Genomic DNA, 27,668 nt, shown 5'->3' on the forward strand with positions numbered 1-27,668 from the left:
ATATTGCAGCTCTACTTTGGGAAGGAAAGAAGCAGCTGCCACTGGAAGCCTTCCACAAAGTCCAATGATTCAATGCCTACCTTCCCATTTGGCAAAAGTCTCCGTATCTCCACCCGATCTAAATGCCATCCAGAATTAAGCCCTCCTCCTCTGTGCCCAATACGAATCTTCTCAATCGTGTCTCCAACATCCTCTAGCTATGGAAACAAAAAATAGATTATGAAGTGAGTAATAGGCGGCAGCCTCAATTCCTTTACAGCTTAAGCCAAGATCCACTGATTCATTATCCATTTTTTTATTTTCAGTCTATATTAAGTTCCCAAAGGGGAAAATATTAGCCTCACTGTAGCATCCATATGCACGTGGAATGAGAGGCTCCACATTGTTTTTATTCTGAAATAAGTGTGTCCACATTGACTTGCACTGAAATAACTACATGTTGGGAACAGACTCTGTTAAATAGGTGCAAGTCTGTGTGTGGAGCATTTCCTCAAGCTCTTCAGCTGGAATGGGAATTGAACCAATCCTCAGAAGCTGTAAGTTTACTGTGGTTTGATTTTTTTTTTTTTACAGCTCTGTGTTAGATTATTGATACATGATTATAACAGGGGAAGGAGGGTCTTGAAATCAAAGCACAAGATTGAGAGCCCGGAAATCTGCTCTCTCTTTCTTGCTCAGCCACAGACTCTGACTGCCACTTTGAGCAAATCACATAGATCAATATTTTAAATAGCCACTCATTTTCTGATTGCCCCTTTAGCCACTTATATTCTGAAAAGAAGGCTGTAAACATAGTTGCACCAAAATAATGAAATTGGTTTGGATTTGCACTTTCTGTTATTTCGGTGTCAGCTTGAGTGTAGATCAGCACTGCCTGAATGCCTCCTTTTCACATGGGAGGGGCCTGCTAAGCTAGCGTTTTCCCTACAGAGATTTGTATACCAACTATTTTTCGATCTTGCAAATGTTTCAAGTTTCCGGGGATCAATTTAGTTCCCCTACTGCTTGCCCCCAACATGACAAGACTGTCATGTACTGAAACACAGTTAATTTAATTTCAGGGAATTCAAATAGACTGGTTGCTGCAATTCAGGGTGTGGTGCTGCAACAGAATGGGTTAGGGAAGCTTGCATGAGGTCTGCATTCACTCTACCTGAGTTGACTATAATATAATAATAATAATATAATAATAATAATAAATGGAGATATCCCATCTCCTAGAACTGGAAGGGGCCTTGAAAGATTATCAATCTCTTACTAGCATAAAAATTCAAATTCTCTGAATTCATCCAAAAACATTAATATAGGTGCAACGATGTTATTTTTCCTCTGCACAGCCTGAATAACCATCCTTCAATGAGGCATTCAATCTATACATAGCAGTGAAGTGGCATGTGACTGTAAAGATGGGTATTAAAAAAAGATGTGTTTATTGCACCGCTTTAGGCATCTCCAGAAAATCACCACTCAGAACTGCAGCTGATAATGTTTTTTTTAATGCTTTTATTGCCCCTTCTGCAGAATACCAAACAGCACCGGCAGTAAAACCACTAAAACAAAAAGGCAATTCTCAGCTCTGTATTTTCTGAAATCCCAGCATTATTTTCAAGGTCTACTGAGCTTCAAATTATGGCTCCTCATGAATAGGTGAAAGAAGAATATAATTTGCTGCTTTTGTTGTTGTTGTTTGGTAAAGAAAAAAATAAATGTTGGGGACCAGTTAATATCTCCTTCTAAATCCACAGAACAAACTGCATTTTCATGTACTTAGTCTAAAACGTGCTGATGTCTCAGCTTCTTCTAAAGGGAAAATAAATCCTAAGGATTACAACATTAAAATAATGTGCAGTTCAAGATTTTTTACACATGGATTGATTAATGGCAAACTCCATCCTGGACAACTCCAGGGAAACTCCATGGAGGTAAGTTCTGTTCTTTGAAAGATGTAAAGAGGAGGGTTTATTGTGATTTGTGTCCTAGGACAACAATTTGAGGTGAAAATATTTTAATTTGTTTAAAAATGTTCTAAGGTTTGGTCTTGATTATTAAAAAAACACCACCACAAGAAAACGAAAAGAAACACAAAAAGGTTTTAAGTCCCTCTGGGAACTTAGTCTCTGTGGTACCCAGTGGATGAAAATATCAAACAGAAATAATATATAGGGCCAGGTTTTTAAAACACCTCCGTAACTTGCAGTATTTGCCAATTCATAACCTTGGGTATGTATTGGCTTCAGTGAGAGTTTGCTGTGAGCAAGGACTGTTGAATCCAGCATTGCATGTGTCAATGGGCAGTTAGCTACATAATGTATCTTTTGCATGCACTAATGTATGTGTTTGCAAACACATCAGAAATACATCAGGCTCTTTGAAAACTTGGTCCAACATATTCTGAAATCATAGCTCCTACAGTAAGGTAACAGATCCTCTATATATTCCTACACAAACATTAGGCATTATGGACCAACTTTTCAAAAGTGCCTTCTGAAAGTGCACCCACAAAATGGTGCATATAGATCCCCCATTTGGGCATGCAATTTCAGACATTACCTTTGGTTCTTAGAAGGGGTTTCCTTTTGAAATATTGGAGGGACAGAGAGCAAGCGAGAATATGTGTAAGTGTGACAGAGAGAGAGGAAGAGAAATTATAATTGACTAAAGGTTCTAGATGAGGCCATTAGCAAGCAATGGCAGGAGTTGCTACTTATCAATCATATGTTGCTCCTATTACTGTATCTGTGCTCCTTACAGTGCTTTACATGTATTTATCCTTGTAACATGCAGTGAGATAGGGCTATTATCCCCATTTTATAGATGGGGACCTGAGGTGCAAGTGTAACCCCGACAGACCCCGGTCTGTCCGTGGACAGGATCGAACCTGGGGAGCTTAGTGCATGAGCCTCTATCGCATGAGCTAAAAGCTACATGGCCCTTAGCTAACGCTGTAGAGCAGACTCATTAATCTCTCTCTCTCAAGTGGTCTCGGTGCCACTAGATGGGACAGAACACCACACCCAGGCAGTGTGTGGGGTTACATACTTCCCCTAGCTGAGGAAGCATGTCCCAACCTTCAGAGTTCCCAGCTGAAATCCTGGCCGAGACCCCATTTGTAACACCAACAGACCCCGGTCCTTGGCAGGCAGGATTAAACCGGGAACTTCTGGAGCTTAGTGCACGAGCCTCTACCGCATGAGCTAAAAGCCAACTGCCTCTTAGCTAATGCTGTAGAACAGACTCATTTGACTCTCTCTCTAAGTGGTCTCAGTCCCACTAGATGGGACAGAAAACTACACCAAGAAGGTGTGTGGGTTACACAAGGAGGCTTGGTGATTTGCCTAGGATCATACAGGAAGTCTGTAGCAGCACTGGGACAGAATCCAGGACTCCCAAGTCCTAGGCTAGTGCCCTAACCACTAGACCATCCTTTCTCCCCCACAGCAGTACCTGCACAAGTCTCCAGTGAGGAGAGAGGTAAAGAGTAGCATTGGGCAAGTAATTGATTTTTTGGTTCAGTGGAAGTTCCAAAAAACTGGAAAAAAAATTCTGTTTGGGCTGAAACACATCTGAAATTTTTAGACTATCTGGTAAATGGAAAAAGTCTGCCTGAGGTCTATTCCAGAAGAGGGATTTGAACACAGAGCAGAGATTCAAGCCTGGTTCTCCACATGAGTTCCCTAACCACTGGGCTAAAGGTTACAAGGGTCCAGCAGCACCTCCATCTTTTCCTTCTCTGGCCACTCTGTGAATGGCCAAAACAATTCATGTCAAATTCACAAATAGTTTCAGGTCAGCCAAAAATGAATCTTTTGTCCGGAATTAGTCATCCAAAAATTTTCACCCAGCTGTCATGAAGAGTCCTTTTTCAATTTTTTTCCACTCCATTTTGTGTCCCTAAACCCCTCACCCAATCATTGCTCCTGCAAAAGAGCAAATATTTTTTATTTTACCTCCACAATGAACTGATCCACTGAGTTCCTCTCAAAGCACAACCTTTGCTCTCTCTTGTTCTGGCACAGGGATTTCTGTTGACTGCAGACCCCATTACTTCCATAGAGAACAATGAAAACATCTGCATCGGTGCCAGCTCCAAAGATGTCACTGGTGTAAACTGTGATCTCGTAAGGGACAACTAAGTTAAGCAGAGGAAAACAAAAAACAAACCACGGGCTGTGAGCAAAAAGCAAGGCTTCCAAGTGGGAAAGTCTATAATTCATTTTAGAATTTAACAAACTCAAACCTAGATTAGAAATTTACAAAGCATCATTAGGAATTCTACACACACAAGTTATGCACAATTAACTGTTACATTACGTTGCAAGTCATGAGGCTGGATTCTGATCTCAGTTACACCAGCATAAATCTGGAGAACTCCATTTAAATCAATGAAGCCAACAGAGCTACTCTGAATTCATACTGATTTACTGAGGTTGGAATCTGACCCATTGGATTTAATCCTGGGAGTCAAAAGAGCTCTGAATATTTATACTGCAAAGTCATGGAAACATGAATCTCCCACAGTACGCTGAGTCTTGAAAAGACTCAGAAGATTTTTGAGTAACTAAACAAACTGGCAAAACTGAACTAGCTGGAGCTGGTATGAAAAATTCTATATAAACCTCATTAAAACTTCTGGACTATTTTAAGTATTAGCTTGCAGAGGAAACATCAACCGGGGGGGTGGGTGGGGGAATGTGAACCCGTCTCTCGCTTTAAAGAACTAATTTCCATTTCACTCTTTTATCTAGTGTTCTCTTGAGGCCAGATTCTCCAGTGCCCTGCACCTTGTCCAGTTACCTACAGTAGTGCAAAGCGGGCATAAAATGCTACCAAATTAGAATTGTGACTACACAGGGTGCAGAGCAACAATGAATTGGACCCTTTAATCCTTCATTGTTCCTACTTTGGTCTCTCTAGAATTTACTGCTGCCTTTAATTCCGTACTTCCTACAGTTCTTTCTTATTCTTATTCCTTTTCAGCCTCTTCCTGATGTAAGAAATAGACTAGCCCAGGATATAGGGGACTGGCCTGGGGGGGCCACAAGACCAGGACAGATTCCTGGCTTTGCCACTGACCTGTTACATAACCTTGAGCAAGTCACTTCCCCTCTCTGTGTCTCAGTTTCCAATGTGGAGAATGATATTTACTCTCTTTTGTTCAGTGGTTTGAGGTATATGGATGAAAAGTGCCCGACAAGAGCTCAGCATTAATATTATTGATTATATTTCAAATTATTAAAGGCCTCTTTGCAGTTCTTGAACCCTAATAGAGATCATCTCTTTGCTGACTCACACTTAGGATGCTACCGGTCTCCATTAGAGTTGTGCAGAAATTGGCTTCCATTTCTTCTATCCCTTCTCTGTCATTCTGGCTGGCCTTCTGTTCTCTTTGGTTTACCTGTTCATGTATAGCAAACCCCACTTCAACCATCCTCTTCCTTTTTCTATGCATCTTTCTGAGCTGCTTATAATCCTGTGCTCTCCCACACTCCACCCCTTTCAATATTCGTTGTTATGCTTTATGCTACAGTGCTGGCAGTTCTAGGACTCAGCATCCTAGATCAGAACAGATGGCATATTTCTGGCACCACTTCTATTATTGCTGGAGTAACTGTGATTATGCATATCAGAGCATAATCATTCATTAACTATCCAGGCTTTCTAAACACAGCTCTCAGGAGAACAGAGATGAAGAAGTTTGATTTTAGAGACAATCAGCCTGAAGGTACTTAATATTCTTTTTTGCCAGAACCAATGAAACCTATTCGCCTGTGCTGCAGATAAACTGAAATCGTTTCCTGCAATATGTAAAAATAAAGAACTAATCCTGGAGAACAAAATCACCTGCTATGTGTTATGAAATAAAAATGATCTGATCTTCTCAAGTCTGCTATGCTTGGGTTTTTTCATTTGAATATTAACATCAGCTTAGAACTGAATCAGCAACTCAGCACTGTAAGAAGGTCACAGCTCTCAGCTGTCAGAATCCCCTTTCGTTTTCAGGTTGTACCCCACAGGCACTGTTTTAACGGGCACAACAATGACAGGTTTTCATCCTCCATGCTCAGGGAAATAATTTGGCGTGAGCGATCAGGAGACATGTCAGACCATTTTAGTGGCAATCTGAAATCACTATTTTAATGGTTGGGAAATTAGAATACTGTGAATAGTACAACGGGTGTATTTACGCACATGTGTATTTACGCTTGGTTCTAGCGCCTTGCAAGTCTCCTCCTACATAGCCCTGATTGCTGGTTCCAGATGCTGCAAAAGGGCTGCTGACATAAATAAGCTTTGCACATATTGTACACGAAGAGCTGGCATTCCAGAAACTCTTACGTCATGTGATACCCCTAAAAATTACCCACTCAAGTTATGTATCATATTACCATGTGTGATACATCTCAGGAAAAACACGGTGAGAAGCAAAACCACGGTACTACGGGTGAGAGCTGAAGAGGACCAGCGCAAGGGTTATGCACTGGTTAAGTCCCATAGGGTTGAAATGTGACACTGATGATCCCTAGGGATGCAGTGTGGTCTATGTGTGCAGAGGCCTTGCGATGGGTTGACATTCATCCCATGGGTCTGTATATTTATTATTCCAAACCTGGGGCCAGTTGTGTCTGACAGCAGACCAAACGCACCAGGAATGGTGGTGGGGAAGGGTACAAGGAGCACCCCTTCTTCCACCCCTAATGTTTTATGTGGAAAGAAAGTGCAAATGTGCTTGAGAGACATGGTCAGAGCAGTAGTGGAGGTAGGGACGTAAGTGAGGGGACATTGTCAGGGCATCACCAGAGAAAGATTATTTTAGCTTCTGACTGCTGGATAGTTTGAAGAGGTGACGGTAAAGATCAGGGTGTCCAGAAAGGAGGATAGTCCAAGTGAGAAGGAACAATGGCATGAACAAGGGTTTGGGCAGGGGAGAGAAGAAAGAATCCATAAACCTATGGTAGCTCTATGGTCCCCATTACTGCAGTATCTGAGTGCCTCACAATCTTTAAGGTTAGTTATCCTGATACCAATCATGTGAAGAAGGCAAGTCCTATTGTCCATGTTTTACAGAAGGAGAACTGAGGCACACAGACAGGTAAGTGACTTGGCCAAGGCTACACAGGAAGTCTGTGGCAGGGCAAGGAATATAACTCCATTTCCAAGTCCCAGGCTAGCACCTTAACTACTGGACCATCTTTCCTTATAAAGGGAAGGGGTAGATTTAAAAAAAGCCATGGATGCAGAAGTGACAAGATTTGGCGATAGCCAGCATGTGTGGAGAAGAGTCAGAGAGAGCCCCAAAGTTGTGAATGTGAGGGATGAGAAGTACCGTGGATTCCCACCCCACAGAAATAGGGAAAGGGGAAAGCAGGGGGCTTAGAGATGAGCAATTCAATGTCTGCCACGAGGCAAAATGCTACATACATGGAACATATTCTTTTGTCTGCAGTTCTGCAGGGAAGAGATCTCTCTCAGTGGCTCCATCATCCTCTGATCTATCCAGCCAGCGGCCACAAGGGAACTTCAGGCATTGCCCAAGCGATGGGGCATCAATTTCCACCCATTCCAGAAACCAGCCAGCAGAGCCACCTGTAGCAGGAGATTATACTCAGAGTGAATAGCACTTTTCACCAGCAAAGCGCTTTCCAGACAATGAACTAATTAATTCATCCTGCAAGATCCCTGTGAAAGAGGTAAGTGTTATCATCCTGTTTTACAGAAAAGTCACTTGCGGTAGACAGGCTACTGCTAAGTGACTTGCTCAAAGTCCCAGAGGGAGTGAAAACCAGGGTCAGAACACAGGAGGAGCTCACTGGTCACCATTAGACTCTTGTTATCTAACTGTTATCTAGTTATCTAACTGTCTGTCTGTACTGGGCTAGCTTGATTATCACTTCAAAAGTTTTTTTTCTCTTAATTAATTGGCCTCTCAGAGGTGGTAAGACAACTCCCACCTGTTTATGCTCTCTGTATGTGTGTATATATATCTCCTCAATATATGTTCCATTCTATATGCATCCGAAGAAGTGGGCTGTAGTCCACGAAAGCTTATGCTCTAATAAATTTGTTAGTCTCTAAGGTGCCACAAGTCCTCCTGTTCTTCTTTTTATTAGACTCTTGCTCACTCTTGCTTCTTTCGTCAGAACTTAAGGCCAATTTTTTCAAAAGTGGCGAGGGGTTTGGGGTGCCTCAGAGTCGGACTGTCCAGTGGGAGACTAAAGGGGCCTCATGATCAGAGGGAGGGTTTGCAGCCCTTTCTGAAAATCAGGCCCCTTTAAAATGTCTGAAGTTAGGCATTCAAAAATGGAGGCATCTGGAACCACTAGTTACATGTGAAAACCTGGGCCCTTTGTGTGAATTTAACACCTGGATTTTATTATCTGCAGATCCCATTTTGAAATCCAGATCATCTTAAAGCATAGCAATCAGGTAGGAATGCCCTGAATATATACCACAAGGTGGCTATAAAGCCAGACAGAGGACTGGCATCACCCCTTTCATGGAATAATGGTTTTGTACAGCAATTCCCTTGCAACGTTCACTTCTCCTGGGCAGCCTTTCCACCCTGGTGCATACTCCTGCTGTAATATCACAGCTTACAAAAGGATGAAAAAACTGCTGTGTTTCAACACTGCTCACACCTCGTTTGCCACCACTGCTGTACCACGTCTAAATTAAATTGCAGGCTCCTTGGGGAAAGAGCCTGTGTATTTGTCTGCAAAGCACCAAGCCCCTGATGATAATAGTGTCCAGCATGTTAATAAATAAGTCATGAAAGGAATATTTCCAAATATAACACATACACACCACACACATCCCAATGTGGTACAAGGAAAGCTATGTTGTGCCAGGTCATCTTATCATCTTACCTTTATTGTCATGGCCAATCTTTATTTTTTTCAGGTCTCCAATGTCCACAGATTCCACTGTAAAGGCATCGAGCTTCCCACGCTCAAATTTGTTCTTGTTAGTTTTGGAGGCCTTTAGATTGATTATCCCTGTTTGTTGTAGCACATACAGACATTGTTTAGTGCAATGATATTCAGACCTCAGTGGTTCAGGAGCCAAATTAACAATCAGCATTACCCCAAAAAGTAGTGTGAATTCATAGTTTTGTTTACTATATAGGTCTGCGTGTGTGTGCGTGCGCGTATAATTATTCTCACAGTAAAATGACAGCCCGGGTATTATTATATTATCAACTATAATTGGTTAATAACATAGTAAAAGCATCCTGATTGGCAGGGATGCTAGACCAATTTGTATAGTGGGGTGCGGGGGGCTGAGAGTCATTGAACCCAACTGTAAACTCTGTGTATGATGGAAACCACTTCAGGCCAAGGGGTGTGGCAGCACCCCCAGCACACCTACTTCCAGCACTTATACTTGAATACATAGAATATCAGGGTTGGGAGGGACCTCAGGAGGTCATCTAGTCCAGCCCCCTGCTCAAAGCAGGACCAATCCCCAGGCAGATTTTTACCCTAGTTCCCTAAATGGCCCCCTCAAGGATTGAACTCACAACCCTGGATTTAACAGGCCAACGCTCAAACCACTGAGCTATCCCTCCCCCCCATATGGCTAAGAAGGCCATACTGATTGGTTAATAATTAAATCACACCGTATTTTAATATCATGTGCTTCAAAGAGCCACAGGAGACACATTAAAGAGCCACTTGCGGCTTGTTGGCTGCAGTCTGGGTATCACTGGTTTAATGTATAAAAATCAATACTTTGGGATTGTAAACAGGAACAGGGGATGTGGCAACAGGGTAATAAATGGCCTTTCACCTCTGGAGATTTGGTGTCCAATCTGTCCTTTGTCACGCTGAACCCTAGATTTTCAACTGAATATAAAAAACTCACCAAAATACACATCACATCTCTCTTGAGTTGAGAGGTCTCCCTTCAATGCCACAGCAACTATGCTGTTGAAGGGCCAGTAGGGATGTGGTCCGAGTTGTGTAAGGGAATTTGCCCTACACTTCTCTTCACTGTCTGTCACTGTCACAAATACTAAGATTCACTACATAAGCATGGTGTTGGTCCCAACAGGGTTTGCTCATCAACAGATCAAATATTTCTGCAACACCTCAGCAGTGAAGATGAGCTGGGTTTCTAGAGTGGGCTGATTCCTTGCTGGGATACAAATGAGTTGACCCAGACCCAGTGTTCTGTTTTCCTACTCTTTGTTTTAATCTATGCTGTCAACAATTCGGCTTACACAGCTGGTGTCGATTGGCCTAGCTCTATTGAGGCCCATGAAATGACAGTGATTTGCAGGAGCTGAGGATCTATCCCCTAGTAACTAAAATGATAAATAACATTGACTTCCATATGCACTCTGATAAGAAAAAGACTTACAGCAAGAATATGAAATCATCTTAACTAAGAACAGATATTGTATTGAGGAAAGCAAAAAACGCCCCCCCCCCCCCCCACACACACACACTCCTCAGCCATTTCAGTCAATTATACCAACAGCACGGACCCCATCTCTCTCACACATACATGGGCTGTACTTGGTTCCTACCCGTGTCATCTTTATTTCCATAAAGAATGATGAAGACATTGGCATCTGTCCCAGAATTCTTCTTGTCCCCGGTTTTCACTTTCACAGTATAAGTAGTTGATTTAGCTGTCAAAAAGCATTTCTTAATTTGAGAGTGTGAACACTGAGCAGCTATTAATTCTATTTCTTCTTGTTTCATTGCACGTGTTATTTATTTATTTTTGGACAGTCAGATTGTATTCCTAAAGCTCTGACAGTAATTCCTGTCGCTTGTACTGATATTTGCTAGAGTGAAACAGGACTGTTGGGCTGCAGGATCCGCGACCGCTCTTCATTCAGTAATACTTTCTCCATCGTTACAGAAGAGAGAGCTGTTCAGACTTCCCATTTCTTTCCTGGGAGTCTCACATGCTTCTCAGATTTGTTTCCTGCTGCAATCTACAATAACATTTCATTTACAGCACCAGATTTTACATAGGCAGACAGCCCTTCACTATATCCGATTTGCATTGTTTCCCACAACACCATCAGCTGAAAAGTGTGGCAAACTCTTAAGAGCTGTGGAAATTCCTAGAAGTTGTCTCCACAACACTACAAAATAATAAGCCAAGATTGTCAAAAATGGGCGCTTAAAGTTAGACTCATCAATCCATATTTAGGCACCCAAAGGAGTGTCTGATTTTCAGAAGCAGCTCCCACTGAAGTCAATGGGAGCTGCTGGGTGCTCAACATTTTTGAAAATTAGCCCACTTATTCTGATGTATAAATATGGATGCAGGGGCTTAGCTTAAGGCTCTCAACTCCCACTGGAGTCAGTGGAAGTCCAGGACACTCATCACCTTGCAGGATCAGGCCCCGTGATTGCGTCATTATTCAGTTGTTGGCATGGGCAATCAAGCACACTGGATACAAGGTAGTTTCAGGAAGATAAACATAAGCAGAGCTGGCACGAGGCATAAGCAGACCAAGCAATTGCATAGGTCCCCAAGCTGCTCAAGGAGGCCCCATATTTGCTTTTTTAGGATATGTTATGTCTCTGGGGGGGAAATATTCTTGCTTACAGCCCCCAATGGGCTAGCACCACCTTTGATCAGAAGACAGCAGGGTGCTGAATGAAAAAAAGATAAATCTTCAGGTTCCTTCCCTTGATAGCAACAAGTCTCTGGTTTTAGTCACTGACACCTGGTCAGTTTCACATCCAAACTTGTACCCACTGATAACTAATTAGGCCTGAATAAAGACTGGGAGTGGCTGGGTTACTACAAAAAATAATTTTCCCTCTGTTGATACTCACCCCTTCTTGTCAACAGTTGGAAATGGGCCACATGCACCATGATTGAATTGGCCTCGTTAGCACTACAAACAGTAATTTTCCCTCTGTTGATATTCACCCCTTCTTGTCAACTGTTGGAAATGGGCCACATCCACTCTAATTGAATTGGCCTCGTTAGCACTGACCCCCCGTCCCGTCCCCCCCCACACACACTTGGTAAGGCAACTCCTATCTTTTCATGTGCTGTATATTTGTACCTGCCTACTGTATTTTGCATCTGATGAAGTGGGTTATAGACCACGAAAGCTTATGCCCAAATACATTTGTTAGTCTCTAAGGTGCCACAAGGACTCCTCGTTTCCATTGCTAACTAGCACTACTAAGTGGCTATGGTTTTAATGATGGCTGTGCATTCCAATTCAGATGTATTGTAGCACTCACTCCTTGCAAGAGAAAGGGAGAGACTGAAACAGATGTTTGCCATCTTTTTACCTTCCACACACTGGGTCCAGTCTTGCAAGGTGATTAAAGTTCATGAGAACAGGGGAGGGGTGGGGCTCATTATCTTACAGGGCACTGAGTATTTCACATTTTATTCGCACTAAATAATCTCATGATTCATGTCATAAACATACAGCTACGGGTAGCATAAAATCCCTCTTTTACCTGTATGGGGTTAAGAAACTCAAATAACCGGGCTGGCACCTGACCAAAAGGACCAATAAGGGAAGAAGATCCTTTCAAATCTGTGGGAGGAGGTTTTGTTTGTGCTCTCTTTGTTGTGCTCTCTCAGGACAGAGAGAGGGACCAGGTAGGGAAAAAAACCTCTCCTAAAACCCTACCTGAAATAAGCATCTAAGATTACAAAAATTGTAAGTAAAGCAAGGAAATGCGTTAGATTATCTTTTGTTTTAGCTTATGAATTTTCCTTGTCCTAAGAGGGAGGTTTATTCCTGTTTTTTGTAACTTTGAAGTTGAGCCTAAAAGGGAATCCTCTGTGTTTTAAATCTTTTTATTACCCTGTAAAATTACCTTCCATCCTGATTTGACAGAGGTGCTTCTTTTACTTTTTTCTTTATAATAAAGTTCTGCTTTTAAGAACCTGATTGGTTTTTAGTGTCCTAAAACCCCAAGGGTCTGGTCTGTGCTCACCTTGGGTACCTAGTCGGTTAGTATATTATTCTCAAGCCTCCCCAGGAAAGGGGGTGAAGGGGCTTGGGGGGATATTTTGGGGAAATAGGAACTCCAAGTGGTCCTTTTCCTGAATCTTTGTCTAACTCACTTGGTGGTGGCAATGATACCGTCCAAGGACAAGGAAAGGATTTGTGCCTTGGGGAAGTTTTTACCTAAGCTGGTAGAAATAAGCTTAGGGGGTCTTTCATGCGGGTCCCCACATCTGTACCCCAGAGTTCAGAGTGGGGAGGGAACCCTGACAATCCAGGAGGGGACTTTTTCATGGCCTAACAAATACTCTAATTGATAGTGGTCTTAGAGCTATTAATAACTTGTCTTCCTTTTACTCATTGAAAGAAACACAAGACTGATGTAAACCTTTCTGTTCCAGGCCCAGAGATGCAAGAGATTGATGATCATTGTCCAAATCTTTCTTTATAAATGCTTCATCCACTGGAACCAGCTCCCTGGCAATCTGACCATCATCTTCCTCACCTGCCAACCACCGCTGGCATGGGAAATAATACCTGCAAGAATAACAGTGGCACACAGCACTCACACAGGACTTTTCATCTTCAGAGCACTTCACAGACACGAACAGCAGTAATTAGCAAAGATGAGAGGCTCGTTAACAAAGAGTAACAGCACTCAAAGCTGATAAGCATAAATGTGTCTCCTTCCTTGTCTTTTGTTCCATTTATGTGGACTTATCCAGGCCTGGCAATTGATGCCTGCTGATAGATACTGAGTGTCAAGCTGTCAGTCCCGCCTGGCTCATTTCATTTTGAGGCCCAGAAGCAGATAAATAACCTAAGGGTTAATGATGGTCTCACAGCAAAATATACTTTATATTTACACACAACGGACCGAGTCTTGAGGTCCTCACTCAGGTTCCAAACCAGCAAAGCGCTTACGGACATGCTTAACTTTTAATATGGGAGTAGCCCCACTAAAGTCAATGGAACTATTCACATGCTTGAAGTTGAGCACATACTTAAGCATTCCAATGGATTGGGGGCTCACGTTGTATTCAGTCTGCTCCCTCTCAAGTTACTGGGAATTTGCCTGGGTCAGGACCTTTGGATTTAGCCCACTGGTTTATCTCCCCCCCCCACTCAATATATGTAAAAAGCAAACCAAGTGCTGGGTCACAAGCTTCCAGAGTCCAGGCTATAGGAGGGAACCCATACCATAGGTCAAGGACTCTGCAACAGGAATTTCCTTCAAGTGGAGTGTGTTCCTCCTGGAAGAAATGGTAGATTCTGCTTCCAAACTTCACTGGCCCCTGAGTTCCATTTTGATCCCAGAAGATCTCAGGGGATTTTCCAGAGCCCAAAGCTATCAGTATTGAACACTGCTGCCTCATTACTGGCTCTAGGCTCCCAGTGAGTTTGACACCATTATTGCTGGGCTCCCAGGGCTACTTGCACTGGCAACTTACCCCAGGAGCTCTCATGAAGGGGGGTTATAGAAACAGAGACGGGAGCTGTAGTGCCTTTTGAGACGAGTTCTGGATGGGTAATGACAGTGGGACTGATGTGCATCCTGAACACACATCTTTATACCCTCTTCCTACCCCTTGCACAGAGCCAGGGTCCTCTGCACACACGTATGAGAGATTCATCCCCACATCCAACAGCACCATTATTTTAGCATTCTAAGAGGATCATCCAGACTGGATTCGTGACACATGTAACAAAATCACTATGTTCTTTGTATTTCTAAGGCTTTATATTTATCTGACCGGAAGTATGAATCCCATGGGTCCGATCACATGAATGGAGTGCAGCAATCTGCTCACCTGGTGTTGTCCTTGAGATCAACAATCTCCACTCTGTCCAAGAACCAGGCTGCGTTGCCGCTGGAGTTGTCATGACGAATTCGCAGTTTCTTCAGTACTCCCAGATCAATGGCTTTGATGGTGAATATATCTTCCTGCAAGAGCAGAAACAGAGGCAGACTGGTGTTTCACACCCAAGCCTACAGGGAGTCAGTGCCTGGACAGGGTATTTTTTCCATTACAAAAAAAAAGTGAAAACTCTCTCGTGCTTTCTCAGATATTAAAATCATATTATCAGCAGCTTTAATCTGTCTCTCCTAACTCTCAGTCTTTCCAGAGTCCTTATCTCTTCTTGGAATTCACTTTGCAACAAAGCATCTGAACCCTGATGTAAAGGCCCTTTAAGTCCACGGAAAGACTCCTGGGGACTTCAATATGCTTTGGGTGAAGCTACTGAAGAAGTTCTCCCTTTGTCATTTGCAGCGTCCATAAAGCTTACCCATTAACAACAATAACAATTTGACAATACGGTCCTTATCTTCATGCTATTTAGAAACCTTAATGCAATTAGCTTGTTGATAGACTTTGGGCTTCCTCGGCTACCAAAAGCATAAGGTGTTACGTCTCTTTCTTAGAATTCCTCCCACTTAAAGAACGATGCTCAGATTATGATGTTCTTAGATCTGAGCTAATAATTCATAATAAACAGATTACGGGGCAAATTTAGCCTCTTTGCTTGTTGCAAGTTGCCTGCAAGCAGCTTACCATTTTCTCAGTTTTTTTCATTATTCAAAATTATTCTCTGAATAATTCCTACTAGTAACAGTTGCTCTGTTGATTGCAAATTATAACTGGACAGATAGGTCACATGATATTGTTTTTGCTCCCTGACCAGATGAGTGTAACTTTTAGGATCAATTTTCCAATGCAAATACTCAGACATTCAAAATTAATTCTGACATATATTATCTAATATCCATTTAAAATTTGCAGTTTCCAAACATTTCTGCCAGTAAATTACATCACCAGAACACTTGCAGGAATCCAGCCACAAAAGAGGCACAAACCCAGGCGAAGCAAATCCAGTTTTTCATTCAAGTGAATATTCACTGAAATATATATTGAGGTATTTCCCAGCTCTATTTGTTTAAGAGAGAAAACCAGATGTCCAAACTTTGAATTCAAAGAATAGCCTGAGGTTTACTGAGAAGATGGAGCAATGAACGATCAGCAGCTTGTGTTCAAGGACAGAGGATCATACCTGCCTTTCGCTTGCTTGCGTGACTAATTAATGCCTTACCTGGCCCTTCTCAAACTTGTTCAGGTGGTTGGACCTTTTCAGCTGGCGCTCACCAGTGTCTCCTCCTCCTTCGCCATAGATGCTCAAGAAGACATTAGCATCAGTCCCAGCACCCCACACATTCCCAGTGACGACATGGACCTCATAGGTGTTCTCTGTAAGTGAAGTTGCACAGAAGAGATGACATAGGAACGTAAGAACTGTCATGCTGGATCAGACCAGTGGTCCATTATAACAACATGCTGGCCTATAAGCACAGGCATGGCCAGCCCTATTAAGATGAGGTTTGTTCTGAGTTGTGGTCCAGACAGGGCACACGATGGAGAGGGATCTGGTGACTGTCATGTGACCGCTTGCCAGAAACTATATAAAGGAATGCTTCTGGATCATTCTAGAGGAGGTAAGAGTTGAGGTAAGTCCCTCCATGGGAGCTGTCAGTAGGCCAGGAGAGCAAGGAAGAATGTTGTGTCCTCTGCCCTCTTAGCTTGGCTGGGACCAAGTGTTCTGAGTTGTTTACTCTTGTTTCCAATCCTTTTGTGATAATAAAGCCAGCTCTGAGGAAAGGGCCTTGAACTAAACTCTTACTTGGGCTTTATTTCAACCTTCCCTAGCCAGGTTTTTTGCTCACCAACTTATGTAACGCTGACAGACTCCGGTTGTCGGTGGGCAGGATCGAACCTGGGACTCTTGCAGCTAAATGCATGAGCCTCTACTGCATGAGCCAGAAGCCAGAGGGCTGGTAGCTAAGGTTGTAGAACAGACTCATTAATCTCTCTCTTGAAGTGGTCTCACTAGATGGGACAGAGCACCACATCCAGCAGGTGTGTGGGTTACACTTACACTCATCTAGTCTAATATTCAGTCTCCAACAGTGGTCAACACTAGATGCTTCAGAGGAAGTTTCAAGAAACCCCTACTGGACCACTGTGGAATAACCCAGCCATTTAGGACGTTTCTTCCAAACCCCCACGTTTGCTTCTGCTGTGAAGCATGAGGATTTAGATCATATTTTTTACCCTATCTATTGTAATGTCGTACATTCTTGTTAGCCATATAAATGCTGAAGCTGGGTTTTTTAAACCTCCTAAACCCTTAGCCTCAATGATATCTTGTAGCAGTAAGCTCCACAGGCTAATTACATGCTTGCTCCTGGGGGAATTCTGTGCCACTGTGCACGCACAGAATTCATTCAGATTTTTTTTTCTCCACAGAATATAGATTCTGCTGGAGAGGCGCTGCAATTATACATTTTGCCGGCCAGGGGCTGCTGTGGCACCAGAAGAGAGGGCAGCCAGAGGGCGGAGAGGCTGGGGAAGAGGCTGTGTTCCTCACAGTAGAGCCAGGTGAGGAGGCACAGGATGGACAGAGTGGGGCACCCGGGGCTACAGGAGGGTAACAGACTGGGGTTCAGAAGGGCTAGTGGGAGGGACAGACAGGAGCTAGTGGGGTGACAGGATTGAGCCATGAACTGAATGGGAGGGGAGCTGCAGGACCGCATGAGTTTGGGGGAGAGGGGCTGAGGGTCACATGTGGATGCAGGAGGAGGACTGCAGGGCCACATGGGGACTAGGGGCAGGAGGGTGAAGGGATACATAGGGATAGGGCAGATGTGACCGACTGAATGGGAGTGGCTAGGGGTCAGCCAGGGTCTGCATGGGGGAGGCTCCCCAGCTGCCTAACATCCCTCCCCCCCACAAAAAAATCCTGTTCCCTACTTCTCCCACCCACACCCACCCTCTCCCTCAGCTCTTTCATTACCCCTGACTCCCCCAAGCCTTTGCACTACTTCTGAGGGGTGCAGGAAATACATTTCTGTATTGTGGTTTAAATGAATTACTCAACGTTCTGTATGAATATGCCTTGTAAGGAATCTATTTGTTAAACAAACATTTCCTGAATCTTTTTTTTTGTTGTTGCCTGTATTGTTACAGACATACTTGCTGAGAGGTATTTTGAAAGAAATTACCAAAATAATTGAAATTGGTGTGATTATATTGTGTTATTTTGACAAATAAAATATGCAGAATTTTAAAATGTTTTGGTGCAGAATTCCCCTAGAAGTACATGCGGTGTGAAAAGTATTCGTTTTTCTCATTGTTAAATTTGCTGTTTTTCCATTTCGCTGGGCGTGGGGATGGTGTAGCAGCCTGGCAGAAGCACAGTCTTTGAGCTATCCTGAGTGCACAAGGGGGTAGAGATGAGGGGATATATACGACTTTATGGCATTTCCAGACTTTTGAGTGCTTAACTGTGTACTGCTCTCTTAAATGTAATTTTTTTTTTTACTGATTATGAGACGCTTAGGGACACGTATTTACTGCGGAAGTTTACCCTCAAGTCCAGATCCATCCTCGGGTATCAGCTCCACAACCAGCTCCTTATCCCCTTCATCTGTAGCCAACCAGCGGTGAGCCACGAACTTACAGACTTCCATCACTTCTTCTGGCTGGGAGTCTTCCTCCTCTTCCTCACTGGATTTCTTCTTCTTCTTCTTCTTTTTCTTCTTATCAGTCTCCTTCACCTTCATTACCATCCATTTAAGTGTGACACTTTCCAGGAACCAGCCATCCCCAATGCCCTTCCCATCATGGCCAATTCGGAGCTTGTAGATCTTGCCAACATCTGCAGCCTCTATCTGCCACCAAAGAAAAGTTTAAGGCCTGAGAGAACATGAAATGTCTTCTCTTCACAAATAACCAGTGCCTAAAACTCAACATGCTTAAAACTCAACATGGACCATTACATCCAAAGCTATTACCTCACTATTACCTTGATTGTGAGATGTGACAGGTCATTCCCGGCCCCACTTCCCAGTTTCAACTGGATTGAGGGTTCTTTTTCACTTCCTGTTCTAAATTACTGTGTAGTGCACTTCCACCAAATATCATCTAAACTGACCGAGTGACTTGCACAAGGTCATACAGAACATTTGTGGCAGAGACACTCAAACTAAGATCTACTGGGTACCAGTCCTGCCTCTCTTGCTCTCACCAACACTGTCGCTGTGCCTTTGTTAAATTATTGGGCTGACTACTGTATTCATCTCTATCAGTCTGCAAGCTTCTTAAGGTCTGAACCTTGGTTTTTTTTTTGGTGGGTGGGGTGTTGGGTGATCAGTAAAATGCTGTATATACATATGGCGCTCCTTAAATAAATATTAGCGATGCAGTATAGTAAACCAAAGTGGAAGACTGTCCTAGTGGTAAGGACACTGACCTAGCACTCAAGAGACTTGGTTCAATTCCTACCTCTGCCACAAATTTCCTGTGTGACCTTGGGCAAGTAATGTAAGCTATCCTGTGCCTCAGTTTCCCATAACAGTTCCCTACCTCACAGGGGTGCTGCGATGGTAAACTCCATTAAGATCGTAGCATCCTCAGACACTACAGTGATGGAGGCTATACAGGGGGAGAAGGAGCAGGTCTCTCTAGTCAGTAAAGCAGATATGAAGAATGGGCACCTCATTGTTTTAGACTATTTGCCCAGATTATTTAGTAACTTGCCCCATTAGAACAGGGTTTCTCAGTCTGTGAGTTGTGACCCAAAATTGGGTCGCCAGAATGTGTCAAAGCCTTGCAGGGCTGGCTGGGCTCAGCTCCCCCTCCGGATGTTGCGACCTGGTGCACGAGGTCACAGCACTGCTCAGGTTTCGCACAGTCACCCCTTTGTCAAGAAGACGGGGGGCCGACCAGGACAAATTTGAGCGAATGGGATTGCGATCTCCTGCGCCAGGTCGTAATTCCATTCACACAAATTTGGCCTGGCTGGCCCCCTGTCAGGAAGAGGGGGCCAAATCTGAACGGAGCTGCAACTGCAGAGGTTGTAATACCCAGTGTGGGAAGCTGAACCCAGTGAGCTTCACGGGACAGGGGCTGGGAGGGAGTGGTTGGTGTCTGTTTGCATTGGATGCAGCAGGTCACTCTGGGATATGCCGGGGGGCAGGGATTTTGAGGATCCTTGCTGCTCCCCCTGACCTGCCCCTTCTTCCCACAGGCATGGGGAAGAGCAACTTGCTGCTTTGGGTCACAAATAACACATTCTCCAGTAAGTACTGGTCCCCCGATATATATCCCCCCCACAGCGGGCAAACACCCCCTCTGTCATACCACCTATCCTGGCCCCCAGCTATTTCCCCACTGCACCCCTGGCCCCTTCTGCCCCAAACCACCCCATTTTACCCCCACAGCCCCAAATCCTCATCACCCCTCTACCCACACGGGGCTGTGTGTTTTTTGAGGTGTTTTGGCTCTCTGTTCCTCCCCTGGCCACCTCTGCCTCCATAGCCTTCCCTCAGCCCCCATTTCCTTCCTTATTACACTGCCAGGACCTCAATCTCCCCATTTCACCTCCAGGCCCCCAAATTCCCCCCCCCACTTCACCTTCTGTCCCCCATGGGCCATTTGGGGAAGCTGTATTTGGGGGGGGTGTCTCGGTTTGCTAATCCTCCCCCCAGAGGCCCGTGGAGTTCACATCTGGTTGATCATATCTCAAAATTTTAGCTCCAAGTCCGCCACCCCTGGATGGACCTCTGCAGGGAGGTGGGAGGGCATCGGATCTGGGGTGTCTTGGGGATCTCTGGGTTATGACAGGCCATCAAGGTTTATAAATGGGTTGTGAGCCCAAAAAGTTTGAGAACCACTACATTAGAAAGTGTTTCTCAGCATGGTGGCCCCATAACCAATGACACTTTTAGTTATGGTGGGTTTTTGTGTTGATATGTAGTTTATATGCTATGAACCCTGTGAATATTTTCTTTTTCAGGCTTTAATTTGTCATTTTAGTATAGAAGACTTCAGCCTAGAAGCATTTTTATCAGATTAAAACAATAATCAATTGCAAAAGAGATGTTTATCAGGAAAATGAAATCGATCCACCTATCCCAGCACAGAGAAAAGGGTCTCTTTTCCCAGCTCATGTTCATCCAGCATTCCCTGTCTGTAGCTGATAGCATTGTCTCATTAACATGTAGCTCATACAGTCTTATTCTTTCCCATATCTTCCTGTAAATATTAATACTGGGAAAGATAGAGATCCTTCATCTCCTAATGCTTCAAACTTCTACCTTGTGTACTTGGAAAACTGCAGAAAATGGATAACACATCAAACTTAAGGCTTCCAAATTGTGTAAGCATTTAATAGGAAACAATCATGGCTATGTAAATAGAGTGATCTACATAGAAGATTTATAAAAATCTGTAAGATTTAATGTGTCAGGGGAAGCTCATTTACTTTAGAAACAGATGAATGTACAGCTGGTATTTGAAACGTTATAACAAATTATATATGCAGTGTTGTTGTAGCTGTGTTGGTCCCAGGATATTAGAAAGACAAGGTGGGTGAGGTAATATCCTTTATAGGACCAGCTTCTGCTGCTGAGAGACAAGCTTTTGAGCTTATACAGAGTTCATCTTCAGGTCTGGGGAACGAACTCAGAATGGAACAGACTGAATGTTTCGTTTAAGTAGTTAACCCGTGAAATATGTTAACCTGAAGAAGAACTCTGTATAGCTCAAAAGCCTGTCTCTTTCACAAGCAGAAGTTGGTCTTATAAAAGATATTACCTCATCGCCCTTGTCTCTATAACAAACGATAAGTACAACTCTACCCCGATATAACGCGACCCGATATAACACGAATTCAGATATAACGTGGAAAAGCAGTGCTCCGGGGGGAAGAGGGGGGCTGCGCACTCCGGCAGATCAAAGCAAGTTCGCGGTTTCACCTATAACACGGTAAGATTTTTTGGCTCCCGAGGACAGCGTTATATCGGGGTAGAGGTGTATTTATAAAGTGCTGGTCATTCAAGGACCTCCAAACACTCAAAGAAGTTGTCCCTGTTTTGCAGATGAAGAAATGGAGGCCGAGAGAGGTTAACGGAGCCGTGCAAACGCACAAAGCAAGGCAGTCTGGAAAGGAATGCATATCTCTATCTTACGGGGGCAGTGTGACCTCGTGGATAGAGCACTGGCCTCAGACCCAGGACACCTGGGTTCTATTTCCAGCTCTGCCACTGGGTGACCTTAGGAAATCACTTTACCCTCTCTGTGCCTACATCTCCCCATCTGTAACATGGGGATAATGACACCAACCTTTATAAAGTGCTCTGAGATCTACTGAGGAAAAGTACTAGGCATAATGTGACAATGGTAAAGAATCACTGAACAAGTCCGTTTCTCAACACTTAACAGGGAACTTTATTAGAACAAAGCAAACATTTTATCCCTCACTCTGTTTCACGATAGGACTTGTGCCTAGACCCTTCCCCACCTACCCCTCTCTTCTGCCCGGCTTCCTTCAATAGACTTAAAGAGACAGCACACACATCAGCCTATTCCTGACTGATCTCCTTGCACTATCCAGTGGACCATGCTGCCTCCCTCTTATGAGAGGCGTAAAGAAGTCATTAATTATCCAGGACTTCCTAAGTGTTCTTATTTACTTCCTTTAAAAAGTGTTAGCCCTCCATTGCATGGCCTGTTTCAGGACTGCACTGAATTGCTGCCTTGTGCTCAGAATAGCACAGGGGCTGCGACTGAGTTGCTCTGACCTCCTGTGGACAGTGCCCCACTGTGTCAGCACCCCCTTTGGCCAGACAGGGCACTGCACAGAGTCTGCTCAGACCAACGAGGTGGTCAGTCCGCCCTTCTTGTCTGAATCTCTATTGACCTATTCTAGAGGCAAGAACATTAATTTTGTCCCACTGGAGCGTACCTGCCCTCTTCCCCTCATGTTTGGCAAAGGTTATCTGGTCCTTGTCCTCAAGAGGCCTGGAACCCCCTTTGGTTCTTAAATCTCTGTTCAGAGGTAGGTAGGGGAACCTGGGCCACCCACTCCACTGGATTCCAGCTCAGGGCCCTGAACCCAGGCAGGCAGAATCAGTTCTCAACAATTCCCCTGTTGAGCTCCTTCCTTCCTCTCTTGGGTCTGTAGGCTTCTGCAGCCTGTGCCTCTGATCTGCCCTTCTTTGGGTTGTTGTCACTCAGGGGAGGCTTCTCACCAGCTTGCTGGCAGGACCTTCTTTCTCTAACCACCTTGCTCCTCTGGCAGCTGCCCCGCCCCTCAGCTCTTTTATTCTCCCAGGTGTTATGAGGCAGCCAATCAGCATTGGCCAGCAGTTCCTGCACTAACTCTTTGGTTGCCAGGCCCAGGTTGACAGAGACCCAGTGGGGCACTTGCCTAGTACTCAGATGGCCCAAGTTCAATTCTCTTTTCCACTGGACTTACCGTGTGGCCTTAGCAAGTCATTTAGTCTCTCTGGGCCTCAGTTCTCCATCTGCAAATAGGGATAATAGCACTGCCCTTCCAAACCCTGGTAGGGAGGGGTCAGGGAAGAATACAGTAGAGACATCATAAGGTGCTCAGATACTATGGTAGGAGGGTACTGTTAGCACCTTCAACAGATAAAGTACAGAAAAGCATATGATGCACCCCTTAAAAGCAGCAGGCTTCATGGGGTGACATGGCTCTGCATCACCCCTAGCACTATTAGCACGATCTGAGTACTCTTTCCTACGGAACAAAGAGTAGTAATTCCAGTAGCAAGGATTGGCAGGGTTGAGCCAATAATGTGTATCTCTATCACAAGTGCCATGTGTAATTAATGGCACATTCTAAAGTAAGCATGACAATATGTCATGCATGCTTTTTCGATTAAATACAAAAGCTTAATTAAAACATAAGGGATAATGCCACTAGATCAAGGCCAAGATATAGGTTTACAAATGTTTTGCAAAGCTAAAATGAATATTTCTTTTCTTCTACAGTGCCTGCATCCTAAATACTAGTGCATGGAAACCTGAAAGGGAGACTAGTCTATTTTTCATGATGTGCAAAAGCCAATCGAGCAGGAATGTTGAAAAGTGAATGTGCATTGCCATTTTGTTAAAAATTCATTATTTTGATTCTCATTTCTTTCCCTTCAGATAAACAGTAAAGGCTGCCTTCATCGTACCTTAAAGATATCGGTTGCTCCCCTCTCAAAGTTGTTTGACCTGCTTTTCAAGGTGATCAACTCACTTTTGCCAGTCTCGCCATAAAGCTGCATGAAGACATTTGCATTGGTGCCTGCTGCCCGCACGTCCCCCGTAACTATAGACACCTCATAATTTACCACTATTCCAAAAGAAAAAATAAATGTAATGGAGGAGTTAATACACAAAGTTCCTTAGTTTAATTCTGGGGTGAGTTTGCTAATGGTGAAATGCATAGAATTGCTTTGAGATGAAAATTAATTATCTATAATACACATAGAATATTTTTATCATGTATAAAAAAATTCATGGCTCCACAGCCAATGCCTATCTATCTCAATAGGCTAGGGTATCTCCCAGAAATGTCTCTGACACATTCTGCTTTGGTAAAACCACCTGAAAAATGTGTCTAATAATATAGCTTTAAAAATCTACTCCAAACACTAGCTAAACATTATCGTTTGTCTAATGTTCTAATTTTACAAGTAGCCAAACTCAGAGATCAGTCTGAATGATCTAGTGGATACAATATGGGCATGTCTACACTGCAGCTGGGTGCATGCCTCCACAGGTAGAAAAATTCACTCTAGCTTTGTTTGAGCTAGCAGGCTAAAAGTATCAGTGTGGATGTTGCATCCTGCGCAGTGGCTTGGATCAGCTGCCCGAGCTCAGACCGATGGGGTCAGGCGACCTTGGACTCAGGCTCCCTCTCCTCAACATCCACACTGCTATTTTTAGCCCACTAGTTCAAATGGAGCTAGTGCAAGTCTGTCTATCCAGGTTGGGAGGCTTGTTCCCAGCTGCAACATAGACATACCCCAAATGTCTACCACCCACAGACTTCCCATATGGACTCTTGGCAAGTCATTCAGAAACGCTGTTGCTGTTACCCCATTTGGACAACGGACCTATATACATTTCCCTGAAGGGGAACTCAACTTTGGTTGAGAATGCAAGAGGAGTCATTTACCAGATCCTGAATTTCCTTTCACTCAAGAAAAGTAGTCTGACCCAGTCCAGTAGCAGATGATAAAAATATTCTCCATCAGACCACTGGCTTGTCAGGTCAAGTGAATCTCCCAACTCAAAGTTAGAGGGCTACTAAAATAGGGCCTTAAAAATGGAACCTCGTTGCAACATTAACTATGGAGAGGTTAGAGCCTCTCCATAATATAGTAGTGAGGAGGGAGCTATGTGGAGCCATGGGGAAATGCACTACATCTTTCCTCCTTGGGACACGAGGTCAACTTTTAATCTTGGTTCGAAATGAAAATTAATGTACCGATGTCAGTCAAAACCAGAATGGATCTTCATTCGTATCTATCATAAAACTTCTCTCAAGAGCGACTAGGGACTGGAAATTCAGATGCTGTTGCAAAGTCAAGACTGTAATGAACTGGAAGAGCTGTGTGAGGATGCCGCTCTGGAACAGCATGGGAGCTGCAGGTCAGCAAAGAGATGCTTTGATGTTGCAGCCAAGGAAACCCAGTGTCTGACTGCACTGAGCCTGGCCATAGCCCGGGTTCTTCCAGAATCTCAGAAGTCAGAGATGGAGGCAACTTACTACATCATCTCAGCAATATCCCTGTCCATGCAAGAATAAACCCTACAGTGTTTTTTCCTTGTGTTTTTTCATTTTTTTCTCATCTGATTGTAAATGACCACAGCAACAGGGCTTTACCATTTACTTTCACAAACAGTGTGCTGCTACCACTGCCTGTCATGCTGACCAATACTGTATCATGGTTTCCTTGTCTATGTCTGTATCCATCTGTTTTCTCTTGTCTTATACATAGATTGTAAGCTCACTGGGGCAGAGACTGTCTTTTCTGGGTTTGTACAATGGGGTCCTGCTTCATCTCTGGGCCTTTTAGACACTACGGTAATACGGATAATAAATAATAATAATAATAACAACAAACGCTTTGCTCCCTCACATTTCTCAATGGACACAATCTCACTTGGGTAGAGCTCCACCTCCACCTTCCCATCAGCCTCGTCTTTGTCAAGCCATCGGTTGCATGGGAACATGTACTGCCTTCCATGGACAGGAACTGTGATCTGGACACTAGCCAGGAACCAACCAGATCGGAGCCCTACATTATCATGTCCAATCAGAAGTCGGTTGATCTTGAAAAGAAAAAGCAAAAAGGAGCAAGGGGAACAAGGAAGGCATTTACTTAATAAAATAAAAATCTACTTCCCCGGTACGTTCTGTTCTTTCACTGTGTGCATGCACACCTTTTCTATATGTATCGGCTTGTGAACATACAATGTGCCCTTAAACATGCAAGTTGGACATGCAGAGAGCCACACTGCATGTGGAAACATTCCCTTACATGTGCAAACCAGTATCTAAGAAAAATCCCTAGTTGCAATTGTAGCAGACTATTTGAAAAGGTAGTTTGTAACGTTTTGTCTCTTACAGTGCAGCAGTTCCCTTAGTACTGTGCTGATTATTACACAAATCACTGGCATAAAATACTGACCCACTTGTGATTAAGTCTTACCTTTCCAATATCCAGTGTCTCTAAAATAAACTCATCCACTCGCCCACGTTCAAAGTAATTGCCTAGGTCATTATCAGAAACTAACAGAGGCTCCTTGCTGGTGTTTGCCTTTTCACCATATAGTTTGATAAAAACTTTAGAATCTGAGCTGGCTCCAGGAACATCCCCTGTCTTCACACTGATGTGATAGCTGACATCTAAAGAGAGATGAATGTACACAACACAGACACATGATGCACTGCCAAAGTTCATCCTGAATCATTGAAGCTTGCTGCAAATTAGAACAGAGCACAAGCGTGAATCAGAGAGACTTGGAAACATTTGCATCAGAGGCTTGCCCAGAGGAGCAGACTGGAAGGAGTTCATAAACCTATGAGATGTGTTCACCAGCTGTACAAGTGGTGAAAACCCTAACAGATATATGAATGGACTGAGAATGTCTGATGACAGACCCACAGGGTTAGATTGTTACCAAAACATGAAAAGGAAACTTTGTTAGAAACTGAAGTAGCTTTATCTACTTTTATGCCTACAGTTTGATTTTAGCCACTCTTTATTTATTTATTTATTTATTTTTGCATGCCAAATAATTACTAAGAGCTATGTTCTTGTTCTCATTTAGCAATGTTTTAGGAAATTACACTCCTGGTGCCTTAAAATCCCTATAAGGGAGGGTTGTCATCTTTGTCTTTTTTATTTTATTTTATTTTTGATTGGCTGAAATTCAGTGTCATTCAATGGAATTCACCCTGCACAGAAGGCAAATGTTTAAGGATCCAATCTCTAGTCATACAAAACAAGTCATTCTTAAAAATTTTTAAAAACTCTTTCCATTACACAAAAATGTGGCGGTCATCCTCTTGTATGTGAATTAATCCCATTCATAAACTAGGATTTAAAGATCACAGATTTCCCCCCATATGGCTCAGCACGCATTTCTTGGATGTTATTGGTATAAATATTGTAGTTTTCCTGTTGATTTAAAAATAAATAAATAGCCCAACCCAAAGCCTTCTTTGTCCCAGACCAAACTCACTTTTCAGGATCGGTGAATCCCCAGCCGGTACTAACTCTCGAACAATCTGACCATCATCCTCATTTTTGTCAAGCCATCTGGTTTGCAAATAAAAGTAAGTTATCTCCTAATATTTACCA

The 27,668-nt window shown here is 43.5% G+C and overlaps 1 protein-coding gene across 2 annotated transcripts in view; it reads right to left on the reverse strand.

Annotated features, from left to right (window-relative positions):
• LOXHD1 (lipoxygenase homology PLAT domains 1) overlaps positions 1 to 27,668 on the reverse strand; it is a 297,140-nt gene that overhangs the window by 98,945 nt on the left and 170,527 nt on the right. For both annotated transcript variants that reach the window (XM_065549964.1, XM_008166053.4), the window contains exons 21-33: positions 27,550 to 27,626; positions 26,514 to 26,710; positions 25,941 to 26,133; positions 23,985 to 24,145; positions 18,365 to 18,668; positions 16,034 to 16,188; positions 14,755 to 14,888; positions 13,332 to 13,480; positions 10,529 to 10,633; positions 8,865 to 8,993; positions 7,420 to 7,584; positions 3,948 to 4,129; positions 81 to 197 (exon numbers count right to left, since the gene is read on the reverse strand). In XM_065549964.1, coding sequence (XP_065406036.1) covers positions 81 to 197; positions 3,948 to 4,129; positions 7,420 to 7,584; positions 8,865 to 8,993; positions 10,529 to 10,633; positions 13,332 to 13,480; positions 14,755 to 14,888; positions 16,034 to 16,188; positions 18,365 to 18,668; positions 23,985 to 24,145; positions 25,941 to 26,133; positions 26,514 to 26,710; positions 27,550 to 27,626 — 2,068 coding nt within the window. The remainder of the gene's footprint in view (positions 1 to 80; positions 198 to 3,947; positions 4,130 to 7,419; positions 7,585 to 8,864; positions 8,994 to 10,528; positions 10,634 to 13,331; positions 13,481 to 14,754; positions 14,889 to 16,033; positions 16,189 to 18,364; positions 18,669 to 23,984; positions 24,146 to 25,940; positions 26,134 to 26,513; positions 26,711 to 27,549; positions 27,627 to 27,668) is intronic.

This window comes from Chrysemys picta, chromosome 6 (genome assembly GCF_011386835.1).
Source record: "Chrysemys picta bellii isolate R12L10 chromosome 6, ASM1138683v2, whole genome shotgun sequence".
In the NCBI taxonomy this organism is placed as follows: domain Eukaryota; kingdom Metazoa; phylum Chordata; order Testudines; family Emydidae; genus Chrysemys; species Chrysemys picta.